Below are 18,619 nucleotides of genomic sequence, written 5' to 3'. Positions count from 1 at the left end.
AAAATGTTGAAAATAGAACTGCCCTATGACCCAGCAATTGCACTATTGGGTATTTACCCTAAAGATACAAACGTAGTGATCCAATGGGGCACGTGTACTCGAATGTTTATAGCAGCAATGTCCACAATAGCCAAACTATGGAAAGAACCTAGATGTCCATCAACAGATGAATGGATCAAGAAGATGTGGTATATATACACAATGGAATACTATGCAGCCATCGAAAAAAATGAAATCTTGCCATTTGCGACAACATGGATGGAACTAGAGCGTATCATGCTTAGCGAAATAAGTCAAGCGGAGAAAGACAACTATCATATGATCTCCCTGATATGAGGAAGTGGTGATGCAACATGGGGGCTTAAGTGGGTACGAGAAGAATAAATGAAAGAAGATGGGATTGGGAGGGAGACAAACCATAAGTGACTCTTAATCTCACAAAACAAACTGAGGGTTGCTGGGGGGAGGGGGTTTGGGAGAAAGGGGTGGTATTATGGACATTGGGGAGGGTATGTGTTTTGGTGAGTGCTGTGAAGTGTGTAAACCTGGTGATTCACAGACCTGTACCCCTGGGGATAAAAATATATGTTTATAAAAAATAAAAAATTATATTAAAAAAAAAAGATTTAAAAATCAGTAAGAAATAAGATTATTGATAAGTTCTTAATATCTTAGTTTAAAATATTATAGACTCTTTTCTTTTCTTTTTTTTTTTCTTGGATATCTTTGTTAAGAAATCCAAGAGAAATTTCTGTTGATTTTTAACAATTTTCCTGCACTATAACAATGAAAAAAATCCTTATTTATTAATGGAGAACATTGATATAGACTATACAAGGTATGATAATAATAATAATTCTAACATGTATCAAGTGCTCTTTAGTGGTCTAGACAAGTTCTAGATACTTATAAACACTTTATAAGTACTATATTAAACCTCAAAAAGTGGTATATTTACAAATAACATATCTGATAAAGGGTTAGTATCCAAAATCTGTAAAGAACTTACTAAACTCAACCTAACCCTCCCACCAAAAAATAATACAGTTAAGAAAATGGACAGAAGACATAGATAGAAATTTTTCCAAAGAATATATCCAGATGGCTAACAGAAATGAAAAGATGTTCAACATCACTCATCACCAGGGGAAAAAAAAAATTTAATATTTTAAATGTGGATAGAAGTGAGTTAAGAAAAAAGAAGGAAATTTGGACAATAGATATGAACACCTGATGGAACAAGATCTTTACCAAAACTGAAGATGGAATACAGGTAAGGGGAGTAGCCACTGATGGGGGAAGGAAATTTTCCATGGAAGGACAAAAGGAATAATATTTGTGGAATTCAAGGATGTACCTAAGTGGGATAAGAGGAGTTTGAAGCATTTCTCATATCATACCTCCTATTTCCTTTGGGAAGCGAGAGGTGAATGAGTAGTAAAGTAGAGGATTTGGAGACTTGAACAAAAGAGAGGACTGGAGTAGCTACCAGAGAATACTAGACAAAGTTCTGGTTGACAGGCAATAATTTCAGAGCACTATTAAAGGTCCCATTGAGGTTAGAAACAATGTATCCATAATGTTTCAAATTGGGATTGTTGTGTAATGTTCTCTGGCACTATTCAGCAGCCTGGGGTGTAGGAGCAGAGATGACCCACCATTAGAGAGATCTCATTAGGACTTGCATTTTGTCAGACTAGAAGTATAAAAAAGTGAACAACCAGATACACGAATTAATGAGTGTTTTAACAGATGAATTAATTAGTCAAGGAAGTAAAGGAAAATGGGGATGATAGGAAATAATGGATATTTCAGGATTTGAAGTGTTCTTAAATTTCAAATGAAATATAACAATTAACAGAATCAGAGAACTCAAAGTATCAGAGATTTGGTCAGTAGGGTCAGATGATTAAATATTACTTTTCAGAATTGAAAATATTAAGAAGTGGTATAAGCTCAGCAAAATTTTATAATTGGAATTTTAAGCATTTTAACAGTCATATTTGTGTGGTCCTCAGAGGTGAAATACTCTCTGGAATACATGACCCAGAGTGGTGGAGAACAGGATGTTCTGAGATATCAGACACACTGGATGCTAGCTCTGCCATTGACTATGCGATCTTGGGGAAAATTAACCTCTGTTGTTGAGGTACTCAATCCTCATCTGTAGCTGGGGTAATGGCAGTCTCTAACTCACAAGGTTTCTGGAAGGTTTCAATGAAATCACACATATTAACTATTTAATATAGCCTATGATAATATAGTAGGCACCCAATCAGTATTAGCTGTATCACTGTTATTGATAATAATATTATTTTTGTATAATACATTCTTTATATTTTAAAGAATGATTTCTAAATACTTTCTATGTCATCCTTTCAAATCATGGTAACATTTTAAAGATATGTATTGAATAAGTGAAGAAAATTTCAATTCAGTAGAAAAACTCCAAATTAAATAAAGCTATCTCTAGGCAGTCTAGAAAAACAGGTGGAAGAAAAATAAAACAAAACCTTTTACTCATATGGGAAGATATCCAGGTAATTATTTCCATCATATTGCCATGTTTTCTCATTCCTTGCAAAATTATACAGAACATGTTCATACTTTAAAGACATTTCTTTTCAAAATTCAAAACTGCAATTAAACTGCTATGAATGCATTGACAAGCTTATGGCAGATTCATCTCTGTTAATCACGGGCTTGACAGTATTCATCATGACTATAATGGAAACCACTGTGATTTAATGGGCAAACAAACCCATAATAGTTGATCCAAAAAAGACTAATCTTTCACTCATTTAATGTAGTCCATACTCAAAGTAGATGATAGCCTTACAATTAGTTATAGAGCTTTATCTAATAAAAGATTTAAGTGATCCCAATTAAAACAAATAAGCATTCTCCCCAAAAGAAACCTCACAACCATTCATAGTAGCCCCCAACCCCAGGAAACTAATCTGCTGTCTCTACAGACTGACTTACGTAGGACATTGCACATTAATGGGAACATACAACGTGTGTTCTTTTGTGATTATAGTAATGATCACACAACTCTGTAAATACGCTAAAAACAACTGATTTTTACACTTTAAATGACAAACTTTATGGTATATAACTTATCTCAATAAAGCTGTTTTAAAAATCAAGCAGTTTATAGAAAAACACAATTGACAATTTAGACAAAATTGAAAAGCTTCAATTAAAAGAAGAAAAACTGCCCACCTAGAAAAGGCATGACTTTCTTTTTCTTTGTCTTTGACTCCCCCCCAATCCCAACCTAAATGTACTCCTTGCAGTCCCCAAGAAAAACCCAATAGGTAAAGGCAATGACTGGGACTATAGACAATAAATTCATAAAATTGGAAAATGTTAAACTCCTCCCAAAAGTACAATCAGCTGGTAAATTTTATTAGATAAAATGCTTTTAAGTGGTAAATGTTGAGAAGAAATGTCCTTTTTCTGCACTTTGTCCAGGCACTCCGGAATTATCAAAATGCACCCAGACACACATTTATAAAAATTTGGCATTTTCTCAGGAATAATTGTATACTCTAAATATTTCTGACACAAGGAACCTACTCTATTTGAAACTAGATTTTATGCTTATATTGAACTATCTGAATTATGATCTACAGGAAAATATAATACATAATCTTTTCTCAAAAACCCAGATGTGTTTACTTTTTGGAAGTACCATATCCTTGTAGTTTTTGTTTATCAAAAAAAATCACAAACTTTATTTTTAAAATTTCCTTCAAGTCCTATTTCTTAATTTTCTTTAAGTTTTTCAATAAAGACTATGAATGTAAAGTTGTCTAATCAGCACTATTAAAAGTTCATTTTTCCAAGTAATACTGGAAAGTTCTTTCATTTTGGTGAGTTAGTCAGAAAAGAGAAATCTGTCTTTTAAAATAACATATATTTAAATATATTCTATTATCAGTTCAACACTAGTTGAACTGTTCAATAAGTATATTGAACAGTTCAATATATTCTATCATCAGTTCAACACTAGCAAATTTAATGACAAAATACATAGTCAAAATAACATTTTTTTAAAATTTAGAAAATATAAAAAGCCTAAATTAAGTACTGAATTTTTTTAAAAAAGGTTATAAGCATTAATTTCACAATTAATCTTTCAAATAAAGTTTATGTGTATATTTACTTGTTAACACATTATTATATTTATTAGTTTTTGTCTAGAAGTGTATTTATCTGAGATTGATACTTGTGTATTTCATGTTGTCAAACTACCAACAAATATTCCATGTCAATGTGAGAAATAAGGCCTTCTTTAGTCCATAAGGCTTATAAAACAGTAACTGAAAGGGGCTTTGGAGTCAGAAGGAACTCGATTTGAATTCCAACTCTAATGCTTACACCTGTATGATGGCATATAAATTACTTGACTTTCCTAAGTATTAGAATTTTCACCAATAAAGTAGGATTCCTGTGAAGTACAAATATAGAAATATACATTTGGTAAGTGACTAGAAAACAACAGATTTTTTTGTTTTTTTCTTTCTTTCTTTCTTTCTTTTTTTTTTTAAGATTTTTTATTTGAGAGGGAGGGATAGAGACTGCACACACGGGGGTAGAGGCGGAGGGAGAGAGAGAATCTTAAGCACACACTGTGCTGAGCACAGCACAGCATAGCCCAACATGGGGCTGAATCTCAGGACCCTGAGATCAGGACCTGAGCTGAAACCAAGTCAAATGCTTAACCAACTGCACCACCCAGATGCCCCTAGAAAACAGCAGATGTTTAATAAATGGAGCTATTACTGTATTGGGTGGATAGGTGTCTCAGATATATGTAGAAAAGAAAGGTTCTGCTTCAGGTCCTCATTTGTTTTTCCATTTATTGAGCGCCTACTATCTATCAGGCTCTAAGCCAAGCACCAGAAGACAGAAAGTCACTCTGATGCTGGTCTTTATAAGGCTCTTCTTGTTTATTCAGCCAGCTCATTTTCATAACACAATTACATCAGAAAGGCTCCTTTTTTTTTTTTCAGTTATCCTGAAGCTATAAAATAGTTTATTTTGTGAATTATTTTATCTAAGGCAATCTTTTAGTTGACCTATTACCCATAGTATTTAACAGTTTATCAACTCCTCAGAATCCCAATTGGGACTGGGTAAAAAACACAGGTTTTGATAAAAGACAGTGGGTTCAAATCCCAATTCTATCTTGTGCTCTTGAACAAGTTTCCCAACTATTTAAGTTGTTATTTCCCCATCTAACAGTTAGATAAAAGAATAACCATTTAAGGGGCATGTGGGTGGTTCAGTTGGTTAAACATCTGCCTTCAGATCAGGTCATAATCCTAGCATCCTGGGACTGAGTCCCACGTCAGGCTCCCTGCTCAGTGGGCAGCCTGCTTCTCCCTCCCCCACTCCCCCTGCTTGTGCTCTCTTTCTCTATCAAATAAATAAGTAAAATCTTAAAAAAAAAAAAAAAGAAAGAAAGAAAAGAAAAAGAAAAAGCATTTAAAAATAGTTTTGAGCAATTATAATTATTAATATAGCTGTGATAATCATAGCTATTAGAATTATTAAAAACCTATAAATCTATTTTCATTATTTAAAAAACATGCCTAATCATTAAGTTAAAAATGTGTGAGACATATAGAATATCATATCAATAAAGATTAATTCTCTTCTACCTACTGAACAATATTTCTCAAGGCCCAGGACACCATCAGACCTATGACCCACAAAGCATTTTCTGAAAAGGTATGCTGATTTGGAGAAACAAAAAAGAAACAAAGATAAATATAATAAATATAAATAAATGTAATACTAATATAAAATGATATAAATATCATAGAAACAACAATAGCTAATATATATTGAGTGCATATCATATGCTGGCATTATGTCCAACACAATGTCGTTATCTCCATTTTTATCTGAAGTCCTAGAATACATGGCTCTGAAGTCTGAAATTTTAAGGATTGTACTTTAATGCCTCTTGAAGGAGACATCACCCTACCACAAGCATCACGACAATTCCATCAAAACTTTCTCAGAGCCAGATCCAATAATTGTGGTGAGGAAAGAGAAGGAGCTCAAACTTATCCTCCTGCTCGGGCAATCTGGTTTTGCACTAATTGTTCAGAATAAGCTTAATAAAAGGTCTAAGAAGGTATTTATCATTCCTAAATCATCTGAAGATAACTGAAAGTTACAGTGATCTCAAGATTAAAGTCCTTTGAGAATAATAAAGGTAAATAGGTTAAAAGGACAGGAAGAATCATTACATTCTCCCTCAACAAGACCTATTAAGTATTTCTTCAGAACAAAATAAGTCATTAAAAAGGGCACGCTGTCCTTTTACATTCCAATTTCCTCAGCTAATCATCTAATCAGTTTAGTGTCCCTAAAAACGATGTAAATACTATTTAATTTACTAGTCAAGTTGGCTTATGGAAATTACTACTTAGCATTATTGCCTCCGGATAAGGAATAAACAGGTAGGGAAAATGATCTATTTAGTAAGGTTGTTTCACCTTTATGAAGTGAGACTATCAAAAACATGTCTAGATTAGTAAATTACACAACTGAGCCAAGATTCTATAAAATATTTCAAATATCATTAAAAAAATAACTCCCTGGGTTCTTTAAATAACAGCCCTTACAGGACTTATAGAGCTTACAAAAATGTTAGCATTTTAAATCTTACCCGTTTCAAATGTTCTTGTATTTTAGATTCCAAATCTTCAATGTGTGAAATCATTTTGTTGACACATGGTGCTGGGATGTTTACTGAAGCACAGCTTTGACGTCGACATGGGTAGCTAAAGTAAATGCCTTTATTCACCCCTTAAAAACAAAGCAGACAGGAATTAGTTAAGAGTTACATGCAAAATAGTAAACTGTGATGTTCAGAATATGTAAAAAATATTCTGCTTTATTAATATTAATGCCTTTTAACTTTCTTTAATAAACAAATCAATAAATATTTCAGAAAACAATAGAATGATGATGATATTAAACTTATATAATTACATAATGTGATCCATAACATCATCAACTAAACACTGAAAGCAACTAATGAATAAAGGCAGAAAACAAGTTAATCCAACTGTTTCTAAATAGTTCCTGAATCACTTAAAAAATGACTTTGAAATATATTTTAAATTCTCCCTTCAAAGAGAGTCCACATCTTCCAGTGTAAATAATATCCAACCATTCATGCATTGAAGAAGTTCTTCTTTAAAACCAGCATGAGTTTCTCTTGCTGGAAAAAAAAAATAAAATAAAAGCAAGTCCCCTTCATCCTTATAATAACCTCATTTTCTACCTTCCATTTCTGAAAATTGGAGTCTCATGCAAAGAGTGATTGATGTTCCCACTACAGCATTCAAGTTGTACTCATCATAAAATCCACTCAGTCCGATGTGCCTCAGTGATTCTAATCCTGGCATGTCCCGAATCAACTGAAGGTTGCAGAAGCACAGCAAAGTTGTCCATGAAACTCCACCAAAGTGCTTACTTGCAATCCTTTTGCCTCTAAGGACTCTATTGGGCTGGATTATAGCTGCAATCACTGATCTTAAATGCAAGACACAAAATAGGCTTGGTGCCTCAGTGAGAACAGTGTGATGTCCTCATTTCAGATGACCTTGAAGAACACAGAACTTATGCTGTTGCCCCAGACTGTGCTTTTCTGTTTCAATGTCAACCCAGAGACAGCAAATTATCTTCAATTAAACAGCAATCTTTTAAATATCTTTTAAATAAAGTCTTATAATACCCCTCCTCCAAAAACAATATCTCTGTAAAAATAGCTTCACTTATGAACAAAAGTGTTTACCTCATCCTATCTATTACATATACATATTTATTTTTTTATATAATTTTTTATTTTTTATAAACATATACATATTTATTTTAACATTTTTTTTACGAACTAAGAATATGTGCCAATCCTGGAACTATGTTAAGTACTTTTGATTCTACATTTTATTTATTCCTCACAACAATCTTATGAAGTGGGATTATTACCTTGATTTCATAGATAAGGACCAAAGGCTTAAGAGAAGTTAAGTTATATAATATGCCTATATCTACAGAGCTGGTAGGTGAGAGAACTGAAACTTGAACTGTATCTCCTTGGCTTTGGAGTAAAAGCTATACCTTGAAGGTGTTTTTATATTTTTAAAAAAGATAGCAAAATAAAGAGAAGCAATCCTAAAACTATATTTCAGGGCAGTTCAAATGTTCAACATTTTCATTTGTTTTTGAATTTTGGTTTTTCTTCAGGACATCAGTCTTGATATTCTAATGTATCTTAGTTTGCTTTGACTCTACTCAACAAATATATTTGCTATGAACATTTTGTGTGTTATATTCTATCTTTTCTCTTTAGTTCACACATGGATATATATTTTCATCTCCATAATAATCATAGGACTTAAGAACAAGCTGGTGAAAATTACATATTGATCTCCTATCCAAATATCTTGATAAGGGCATGTTGCCCTTCCCTCTAGTAATAAGAAAGTTTTAATACATATTTAACAACCAGGCAGTTGTCCTTATACTCAAAACATTTGTCTTGCTTCATTAAATGTGGAGAAAACAAGGATAGTAATGACTCATTTAACATTTTTCTGCATGTGCTACCCTAAACCTATTATGTGAATACTAATTAATTTCCATAGCACCCTACGGTTTAGGATTAACATTTTACATATGGTAAAGTGGAAAAAATAAAGATACTATGAAGTTAAAATTTGCACTAAAAGTCTATAAAAGACATGACATCATAAGTAGCCAATGCAAAACAGAATTCAGGAGTTACTATCACTGTTTTTTATTCTAATTACAGATGTAGTATAAGTTAAAAACTTTTGATTTTAGTCAAACATATTGACAGAACTCCTCTTGGTGAAAAGCCTGTGCACAAATGGTCAGGGTGAATCTATTTTTTCTAAGATTTATCTATTTTGCGGGGAGGGAAGAGTCGGGGAAGGGAGAGAGAGAATTCTCAAGCAGACATCCCAGTAAGTGCAGAGACAGACACAGGGCTCTGACCCCTGGACACTGAGATTAGGACCTGAGCTGAAATCAAGAGTCAGACACTTAACTGACAGCCACCGAGATGTCCCATAGGGTGAGTCTTTAAAGACTGGAGCTCAGGCAAGACTTCCTTCCTCTCTAAACATGTGCCCCACTTTAACTTTTTTGCTCATAATCAATGCCTAAGAAGTAAGTAAGATCTTCCTGGATCTAGGCTACGTTTGAGGTTTGTTGAGGCTCTGCAACTATGGACCAGCTGATTATGTGGGCAAATAAATAAAAATACTATGTTTATAAACTGCCAATTCTCCTTGCTCAGTGAAGATCATCTTTATGTAATTTATTCACCCAGCCTTTCCTTTCTTCTCTCCTGCTTTTAATATGTGGTTCCTTTATGTCTATCATCCTAATTATTGTATCATCCCTTTATTTCAACTCAGCACTCAGGAGAAGACTTCTCTTGACACAGATTTGTTTTTCAAATTCTGTTATCCCTTTTAACATCCTGACTTTCTTTCCAAATGTAAAAAAAGTCAGTGCTCTCAAGCTTAGAAATAATTTCTATTCCTTGCAAAGCCTCTGTCTGATTAACAAAAAATACGTTGTTTTTTGTTTGCTTGTTTGTTTGCTTTTACAGAAACAAAGCTTCCCTTAGTTTTTGTTACACACTTGGGGGATCAGGGGTCCGGGGGGGTACCTTTCCATGATATTAGAGTTACTTTGTTTTCATTGAACCTTACAACATTGAAGACACTTATCACTAAATACATAAAATATTATGCATAGACTAGAGTCAAGAGATGGCTAAAGACTGCATCTACTCTAACCACTATATAAATGGCTCTGTTCAGTGTTTACCTATCTCCATTCCCTTCTGTCTTTTCAAAATCTGCAATTTCAGTGTATTTAGTTTTGCTTCCCTTAAGTAATCACAAGTCTTCCTATTACTGTGTCTGACCACTTCCTACAACTACTATCTTAGAGTAAATTTTGCTTTGACTAACAATTCTTTTCAAATGAGCAATCTATTCCAGCAGGCACAATATTCTCGCATCCTGATCTCTTCTTCAAACTGAAATTGCTATGCAACTTACATGGCTCTTTCCTAATGAGGAATTCTTGAATCCTTCAGACATTTGCCTAAACCTAGTTATAGCATTTTCTATCCCTTTATTAGCATTAGGCTGTGTCACACTTATTTATTTCCCCATCCATCTTCCTCATGAAGTTCTGCATTCTTTATGGAGAGAAACTATGTTTAGTACCTTCAAAAACTGTTGAATGAATGAATGAATGAATGAACACCTCCTTTTTTAATTTTACCATGCTGAAACCTGGCTTCTGTTTTCTCAACTTCATGAAATTTTCATTCACAAACCCCCCCATTAAATCAATATTTCCACTACCACTGGTTAAAAAGTAACTAAGATTGAGTCTTCCAAGTCTAGAAAAAATAAGCGAGACAACTGTTTTCAGACACTAGAAAACAGGAAAGCCAGCTTTTGATTCCTGAGAAAGTAAAATTCTTAAGGCTGAGCCCCATAGTCACCATGCTCTCTGCCAAGGGGCAATTTTTCAACAAAAATATAGAGATTTGGGGAAAGAAAAGAGCATGGAAATCCTGCTGAGATAAGGGGCAAAGACTAGTACCATGGGCAATGGAAACAGAATCTTCAGGGCAGGAAGCTGAAAAGGACACAGCCGTGCAGAGAAGAGCTCGCAGAAGTCCGTATGAGTGCTCTCTGCATCTGTAGATAAGGGCTAGACTGTTTTTGCATCCAGAGAAAAATTACCTGAAGGTTAACAGAGAACATGTGCCATGGGATTGAGAAAGGAACAAAAACACTAGAGTTTGAATGGTGTTAGTAAAAGAATAACAGACAGATAAACCAGTGGAACAGAGTAGAGAGCCCAGATATGGACCCGCAACTCTATGGTCAAATAGTCTTCAACAAAGCAGGAAAAAACATCCATTGTTAAAAAGACAGTCTCTTCAACAAATGGTGCTGGGAAAATTGGATATGTATATAAGCTATGTATATAAGAATGAAACTTGACCATTTTCTTACACCATACACAATGATAAACTCGAAATTGATAAAAGACCTCAATGTGAGTCAGGAACCTATCAAAATCCTAGAGGAGAACATAGGCAGTAACTTCTTCAACATTGGCCACAGCAAGTTCTTTCAAGACATGTCTCCAAAGGCAAAGGAAACAATAGCAAAAATGAACTTTGAGGACTTCAAGATCAAAAACTTCTGCATAGCAAAGGAAACATTCAACAGAACAAAGAGGCAACCCAAGGAATGGGAGAAGATATTTGCAAATGACACTACAGACAAAGGGCTCATATCTAAGATCTATAAAGAACTCCTCAAACTCAACACACAAAAAACAGATAATCACGTCAAAAAATAGGCAGAAGACATGAACAGACACTTCTCCAAGGAAGACATACAAATGGCTAACAGACACATGAAAAGTGTTCATCATCATTAGCCATCAGGAAGATTCAAATAAAAACCACATTGAGATACCACCTTACACCAGTTAGAATGGCCAAAATTAGCAAGACAGGAAACAACATGTGTTGGAGAGGATGTGGAGAAAGGGGAACCCTCTTACACTGTTGGTGGGAGGGCAAGTTGGTGCAGCCACTTTGGAGAACAGTGTGGAGATTCCTCAAGAAATTAAAAATAGAGCTTCCCTATGACCCTGCAATTGCACTACTGGGTATTTACCCCAAAGATACAGATGTAGTGAAAAGAAGGGCCATCTGTACCCCAATGTTTATAGCAGCAATGGCCATGGTCGCCAAACTATGGAAAGAACCAAGATGCCCTTTAATGGACAAATGGATAAGGAAGATGTGGTCATACACTATGGAGTATTATGCCTCCATCAGTAAAAATGAATACCTAACTTTTGTAGCAACATGGACGGGACTGGAAGAGATCATGCTAAGTGAAATAAGTCAAGCAGAGAGAGTCAATTATCACATGGTTTCACTTACTTATGGGGAATAAGGAATAACATGGAGGACATTGGGAGAAGGATAGGAGAAGTTAGTTGGGGGAAATCAGAGGGGGAGATGAACCATGAGAGACTGTGGACTCTGAGAAACAAACTGAGGGTTTGTTGGAGGGAAGAGGGGTGAAAGGTAGGGTGAGCCTGGTGGTAGATATTATGAAGGGCATGTATTGCATGGAGCACTGAGTGTGGTGCATAAAACAATAAATCTTGGTTACTTAAAAAAATAATAATAATATTGGTGAGGGATGGGGAGAAAAACCTTAGAACTCCAGTACTGACTTTATATAGAGATTTCATCAGTGCCTCAAAAACACTCTCTGTCTTACAGCTTAGAAGGAAGGAAGGTACATTAGAGTTAGAGCTCCTCTAGACCCACCCAAAAAAGCTTAAAATCAAGCTATAATATAATATATGCAGGAGACAGAATTTAGCCAAATTAGAGGGGATTGGTAAATTTTGTGTGTGTGTGTGTGTGTGTGTACGCACATATATTATAGAGATAGTTCTCTATAATCTGTATATAGATATGTATGTATATATAGATTTATATATCTGAACTTTTTTTTTAAGATTTTATTTATTTGACAGAGAGATCACAAGTAGGCACAGAGAGAGAGAGAGAGAGAGAGAGGAGGAAGCAGGCTCCCTGCCGAGCAGAGAGCCCAATGTGGGACTTGATCCCAGAACTCTGAGATCATAACCTGAGCCGAAGGCAGAAGTTTAACCCACTGAGCCTCCCAGGCGCCCTATATATCTGAACTTTTGCATAAAACCAACCATATACTACTTTTAGGTTGACCAAATGATTGACTGCGCTGCCTGCTAGGAAAAGAATCAATTTCTTTCAGAGAAAGATAACAGAATCTAGAGTCTTCACAATGTACTACACAAATATTCAGTATTAAATCATACAAAGAAACAGGAAATTGTGTTTTTAGAAGTTTAGAAAAAAATCAGTTAGGAATCCCAGAAGTTATTCTATATACTGCAAGGATTTTTTTTTTAATATATAGCAAGGATTTTAAAGTAGATATTACAAAGATGTTCAAAAAGGTAAAGAGAAAAATATGTTCAAGTAATTAAAGGAAAATATGGCCTTAATAAGTGAACATAAAAGGAGTGGTAGTATAAAAACAAAAAATGAAAATGAACTAAATGATAATTATAGAACTGCAAATAAGAAAATCTAAATTAACAAATAAATTGGTTAGACTTAAAAACCAAAGGATATGGTAAAGACTCAGTGCATGTGTAGATGAATTGAAAGAAATTACCCAATCTAAAGAACAGAAAGAAAAATGAAAAAAGAATAGATCCTAAAAAAAACTGTGTGACAATGATCATATAATCTAACGTGTGTAAGGTTCAGGTTCCTCAAAAACAAGAAATCTGGAGTGAAAAATATTTGTGGAAATAACGGCCACATTATATCACAATTTGATGAAAAACATTTACATATCCAAGAAACTCAGCAAATCCCAAACAATTAAAATATCAAGAGAACTAACTATATCTAGAAATATCACAGTCCAATTACTGAAAACCAAAAATAAAAAGGAATTATTTAAAGTAGCCAGAGAACAAAAGGGAACATGACATAAAGAGAACATGGATATGAATAACTGCTACATTTCTCATCAGAAAAAAAGTGCAAGCCACAATATAACAGAAAAATATCTTTAAAATGCAGGCAGGCAGGCAGGAAGGCAGGAAGACAGAAAGGAAGGAAGAAAGGAAGGGAAGGAGGAGATACATTAAGGAAAAAAAATAATAAATTAGACTTCATCAAAGACAAAACATTCAACTCCTTAAAAAGATATTTAAATGAATGAAAAGATAAGCAAGAGAATGGAAGGAAACATGATTGCAAAGTTAGAACATGATTGGAGAACTGGAACTTTTAATCCCATTCCAGGGAGAAGGGCTGGGGGTTGAATCAACTGCCAAATTCAAATGGTAAAGAAGACTCCATAAAATCCCAAAAGGACAGAGTTTGGAGAGCTTCCAGGTTGGTGAACACATGAATATTTGGGGAGAGTGCAAACTCAAAGAGGGCATCGAAAAATCTGTACCCTTCCCCCCACTTTATTCTATACATCTCTTCAATCTAGCTGTTCCTGAGTTATATCCTTTTCTAATAAACCAGTAATCTAGTAAGTAAAAATATTTTTCTGAGTTATGGAAGCCATTCTAGCAAACCCAAGGAGGGGTGTTCATTGGAACTTCTAATCTATAGTTGGTCAGAAGCACAGATGATAACCTGGGCCTTTGATTGGCCTCTGCAGTAGCACTAAGCCCTTAACCTCTGGGAACTGACTCTATTTCCAGGTACAAAGTGTCAGAACTGAGTTGAATTGTAGGACCCTAGCTCATGTCCAAGAATTGCTTGGTAGTGGGGAGACCTCACGCTCACACATTGGAATTGGGTATAGAACCTTTTTAATTACTTTGTGCTATCTTTGTTATTACTCTATATAGCCACTCTTTAGCCACTCTTTACTGTTGTGTTGTACTAATTGGTTTGTAGTTATATTTTATCTGAACTGCAAGATTATACACTCTATATAAAGAGAATTTCTTAAATGACTCTATAGTCTACTAGTACTATATACTCCCCAGTGCCTTGAATTAACTGTTTCATAAACCAATCATTTGATATTTTACAAAGCTTGTCCCAAATTATGGAAATAAACCCTAAGCCAGATTATTAAAATTCTAATCAACCTTTCTGCTGGAGAGAAAAAGATAAAGAATCAGAATGTCACCTTATCCCAATTTTATCCGTCAAACTGAAAATCTCCAGAGCAGAAGTTTATCAAAATCAAGATTAGAATTTTTTGATTAACATAGAGTTCTTCACCAAAACAAGCTGAAAAGAAATAAGCATGAACCCCTATAGATGAAATCCATGCATTTTGTCATCTTTCTACCTCTTTCCACATACAATATCAGAACCACTTGTAAGAGCAAAAGCAAGTGTTTTATGGATTCTTAATTCTGGATTTCATGCCATGAAAATATTAGTCCTCTTTCTTTTTTTGTCTAAGAAACAAATCCTCAATGAACAGAAAAGGATCTAGGATATGCTAGTCTTAATATAAGCAATGAAGAAAATGCTTATTTTAAAAATTCAACATTTCTGAAATTATAAACAATTCTTATAGCCTAAATACAATGAATAGTATATTATTGGTAAAATAGATTATATTATATTCTTAATATTATATTACTATGTAAACTATTAGTGATATTTATGATTCATTTCTTAATAAAAATATAATACAGACATCAGAAATGAATGCACAAATGTAAATATAGCTTACAAAGATAACTACATAACTTACATTCAGTCCTTACCTTCAGTATTTGTCATTTTATTTTCATGAAAAATCTCAGTGTCTTCCTTAGGGGCACCAAAGAGAACCAAAGCTTGTGACGTGGCATTGTCTTTTAAAAAGAAAACAAAAATCACAGTGAGCAGTTAATATAAATTTTTAAATAAGCAAAATAATGCATAAAACTATGTTGTTAAATTATTGTCCTTTCAAAAGCAACTATAATTCAAATATTAACCAAACCCCACTGAAGAATATATTTAGATGTTTTCTCTGGTACTTCAATTGGGTTAACTCTCAAAAGAAGGTATTCAAAATAGCACTCATCTATTAAAAGCAAACACTGAGAGACTGTCCAAAGTGACATCACCAAAACAATGGAGCCGGAGACTGTAGTTCCCATCCTACAATGAAGCTCAATAATTAAATGGTTATGAACAAACAAAAATAGTTCTGGGAGAGCTCAGGAATTCATTCAACAAACTTCAGCAACACAATGGAACAAAAAAGCTTGTGTATAACCTCATAAATAGGAAGGGAGGACAGTTTCATTGTGACTGCATCATCCCTTTCACCAGACCAACACTGCTCAGCACCAAGAGAGAACACTCAGCTTGAAATAGTTCCCCTCACTGGGAAAGGGAGAACAGGGTGAAAGAAACAGCTTCCCCACACTTTTGGACACTGCACAAAGGACCTGCTCTGGTTTCATCTTACTAAGAGACAGGCAAAAGCAAGACCTATGGAAATCCTTTGAACAAGGAAGAAGGGCAGAGGCTACCAATATAGTCATACAAAGAAAGTGATCAGAATTCCCAGTGGCCTGCTCTGTGGAGGAACCCGTGAGCTTTGCCAGCACAGTTTTCATTCTAATATGAAAGAGAAAGAAAGTGTTACCCAGACAAACCAAAGTGAGGAACTTCATCACCAACAGACTTACAAGATATGCTGGAAGGAGCACTTCAAGCTATAATGAAAAGACTTTAATTAAAATATGAAAATATTTGAAAAAATAAAACATGTCAGTAAAAATAAGTATATGTCAATTTCGGAATACTCCAATACTACAATAATAGAGGTGTGCTAATCACTTACTCTAGTATATAGATTAAAGAAATATGAAAAATAGCTATAGCTTCAATAACTTACTAATAAATGCACAATATAAAAAGATGTAAATTGTGACATCAGAAACATAAAAAGGAAAGAATAAAAGGGTAGAGGTTTTTGTATATGATTGAAGTTGTTATCTGTTTAAAGTATACTATTATAACTACAAAATGTTTTATGTAAGCCTTAAGGTAACCAAAAAGCAAAACCTATAGTAGGTATACAAGAGAAGAAGGGAATCAGAGTATACCACTATGGAAAACCAATTCATTAAGAAAGACAGAAAGAGAGGAAGAAATGAACAAAAGAAGTATAAAACAGACAGCAAATAATCAACAAAAGTCCTTAAATACCAATAATCATTTTAAACATAAATGGATTAAGTTCTCCAAACAAATAGCATAGAGTGGCTGAATGGATTTTTTTTTTTTAAAAGACCCAACTATATGTTACTAAAGAGTCATTTTAGCTTTACTTAGAGTGAGGGGATGGAAAAATATATTCCATGCAAATGGAAACAGAGATTAGAGGTAGCTATACTTCTATCTAGGACCTTGTCCTGTTCTTTCATTTGGGATTAATTTCTGTCTCCTCATTTTGTCTCCCTCTCTTGTATCTATTTCAGTGTGTTAAAGGCAGTTATGTTTTCTGCTCTTGAAATTACTGACTTTACATAGAAGGGGTCCTAGAATGCTCTGCAGTGCAATATTCCCTGTTCACCAGAACCTGGCACTTCAGCAGAATATCCTATGTGTGGAGTTCATTCCCAGATGTTGTGCCTGAGTCACTTTTCTGTCAGAGTGTTTGTCTGCACTGACTCTCTGCCTGCTGTGGACTGTCCTTGCTCAATCTGGTGTTAGTGGAACGAACTCAAGTAGGCCAGCTCTGAGCGGGGAAATGATCATAAGGTTACTGGACTTGAGAAAAGAGTGGAAGACATGAATGAGACTCTCAACACAAAGATAAGGTATAACATAGCAGAGAAAAAGGACCCAATAAATGAAATGAAAAAAATACTTGATGAAATGTGGCAGAAGCAGAGGAATGAATTACTACACAGAGTAATAGAAAGTAATCAAGCTGAACAAAAGAGAGAAAAAAGCATTACACAAATTGAAAATAGATTTAGGGAATTCAGTGACTCCATCAAACATAATTAATAATGTTTGTATTATAGGAGTCCCAGAAGAGAAATAAAAGGGGGCAAGAAATTTATTTGAAGAAGTAATAGCTGAAAACATCTGGGAAAGTAATCTGGGAAAGTAAAAATATATGCAGATCCAGGAGACACAGAGAACTCCCATCAAAATAATAAAAGCAAACCCACACTGAGAGATAATGTAATTAAACTTACAAAATATAGTGATACAGGAAAAAATCTTAAGAGCACCAACACAGAAGAAGTAACTAACTTTCAAGAGAAAACCTGTAAGGCTAGCAGGAGATGTTTCTTTTTCTTTCTTTCTTTCTTTTTTTTAAGATTTTATTTATTTAACAGAGAGAGAGAAATCACAAGTAGGCAGAGAGGCAGGCAGAGAGAGAGGGGAGGGGGGAGGAAGCAGGCTCCCTGAGGAGCAGAGAGCCCGAATAGGGGCTCCATTCCAGGACCCTGGGATCATGACCCGAGCCAAAGGCAGAGGCTTTAACCCACTGAGCCACCCAAGTGCTTCGCAGGAGATGTTTCAACAGAAAATCTGCAAGCCAGAAGGGAATGGTATGATATTCTCAAAGTGCTGAATGGGAAAATCCTGCAGCCAACAATGCTCTATACAGCAATGCATTACTCAGAATAGAAGGAGAAAGAGCGTTTCCCAAACAAAAACTAAAGAGGTTCATGACCACTAAACCACCCTACAAGAAACACTAAAGGGGACTCTTTTAGTGGAAAAGAGAGACCAAAAAGCAAAGTATAAAGGAGGAAACACAAATGCAGTGAAAGCAAAAAATTTCTGAAAAAAATCAGTCAAGGAGCTCACAAAGAAAAGGATATAAAATATGACATCATATTCCTAAAACATGGGGAGCAGAGTAGTAAAGAATGGGTTCAAACTTAAGTGTTCATCAACATGATAGAGACTGCTATATGCAGAGGAGGTTATATAAAA

The 18,619-nt window shown here is 34.6% G+C and overlaps 1 protein-coding gene across 2 annotated transcripts in view; it reads right to left on the bottom strand.

Annotated features, from left to right (window-relative positions):
• CCDC178 (coiled-coil domain containing 178) overlaps window positions 1–18,619 on the bottom strand; it is a 442,908-nt gene that overhangs the window by 387,618 nt on the left and 36,671 nt on the right. For both annotated transcript variants that reach the window (XM_059140259.1, XM_059140258.1), the window contains 2 exons: window positions 15,427–15,516; window positions 6,692–6,831 (listed from right to left, as the gene is read on the bottom strand). In XM_059140259.1, coding sequence (XP_058996242.1) covers window positions 6,692–6,831; window positions 15,427–15,516 — 230 coding nt within the window. The remainder of the gene's footprint in view (window positions 1–6,691; window positions 6,832–15,426; window positions 15,517–18,619) is intronic.

The sequence above is a fragment of the Mustela lutreola genome, chromosome 11 (genome assembly GCF_030435805.1).
Source record: "Mustela lutreola isolate mMusLut2 chromosome 11, mMusLut2.pri, whole genome shotgun sequence".
Lineage (NCBI taxonomy): Eukaryota > Metazoa > Chordata > Mammalia > Carnivora > Mustelidae > Mustela > Mustela lutreola.
This window is presented reverse-complemented; position numbering and strand designations above follow the sequence as displayed.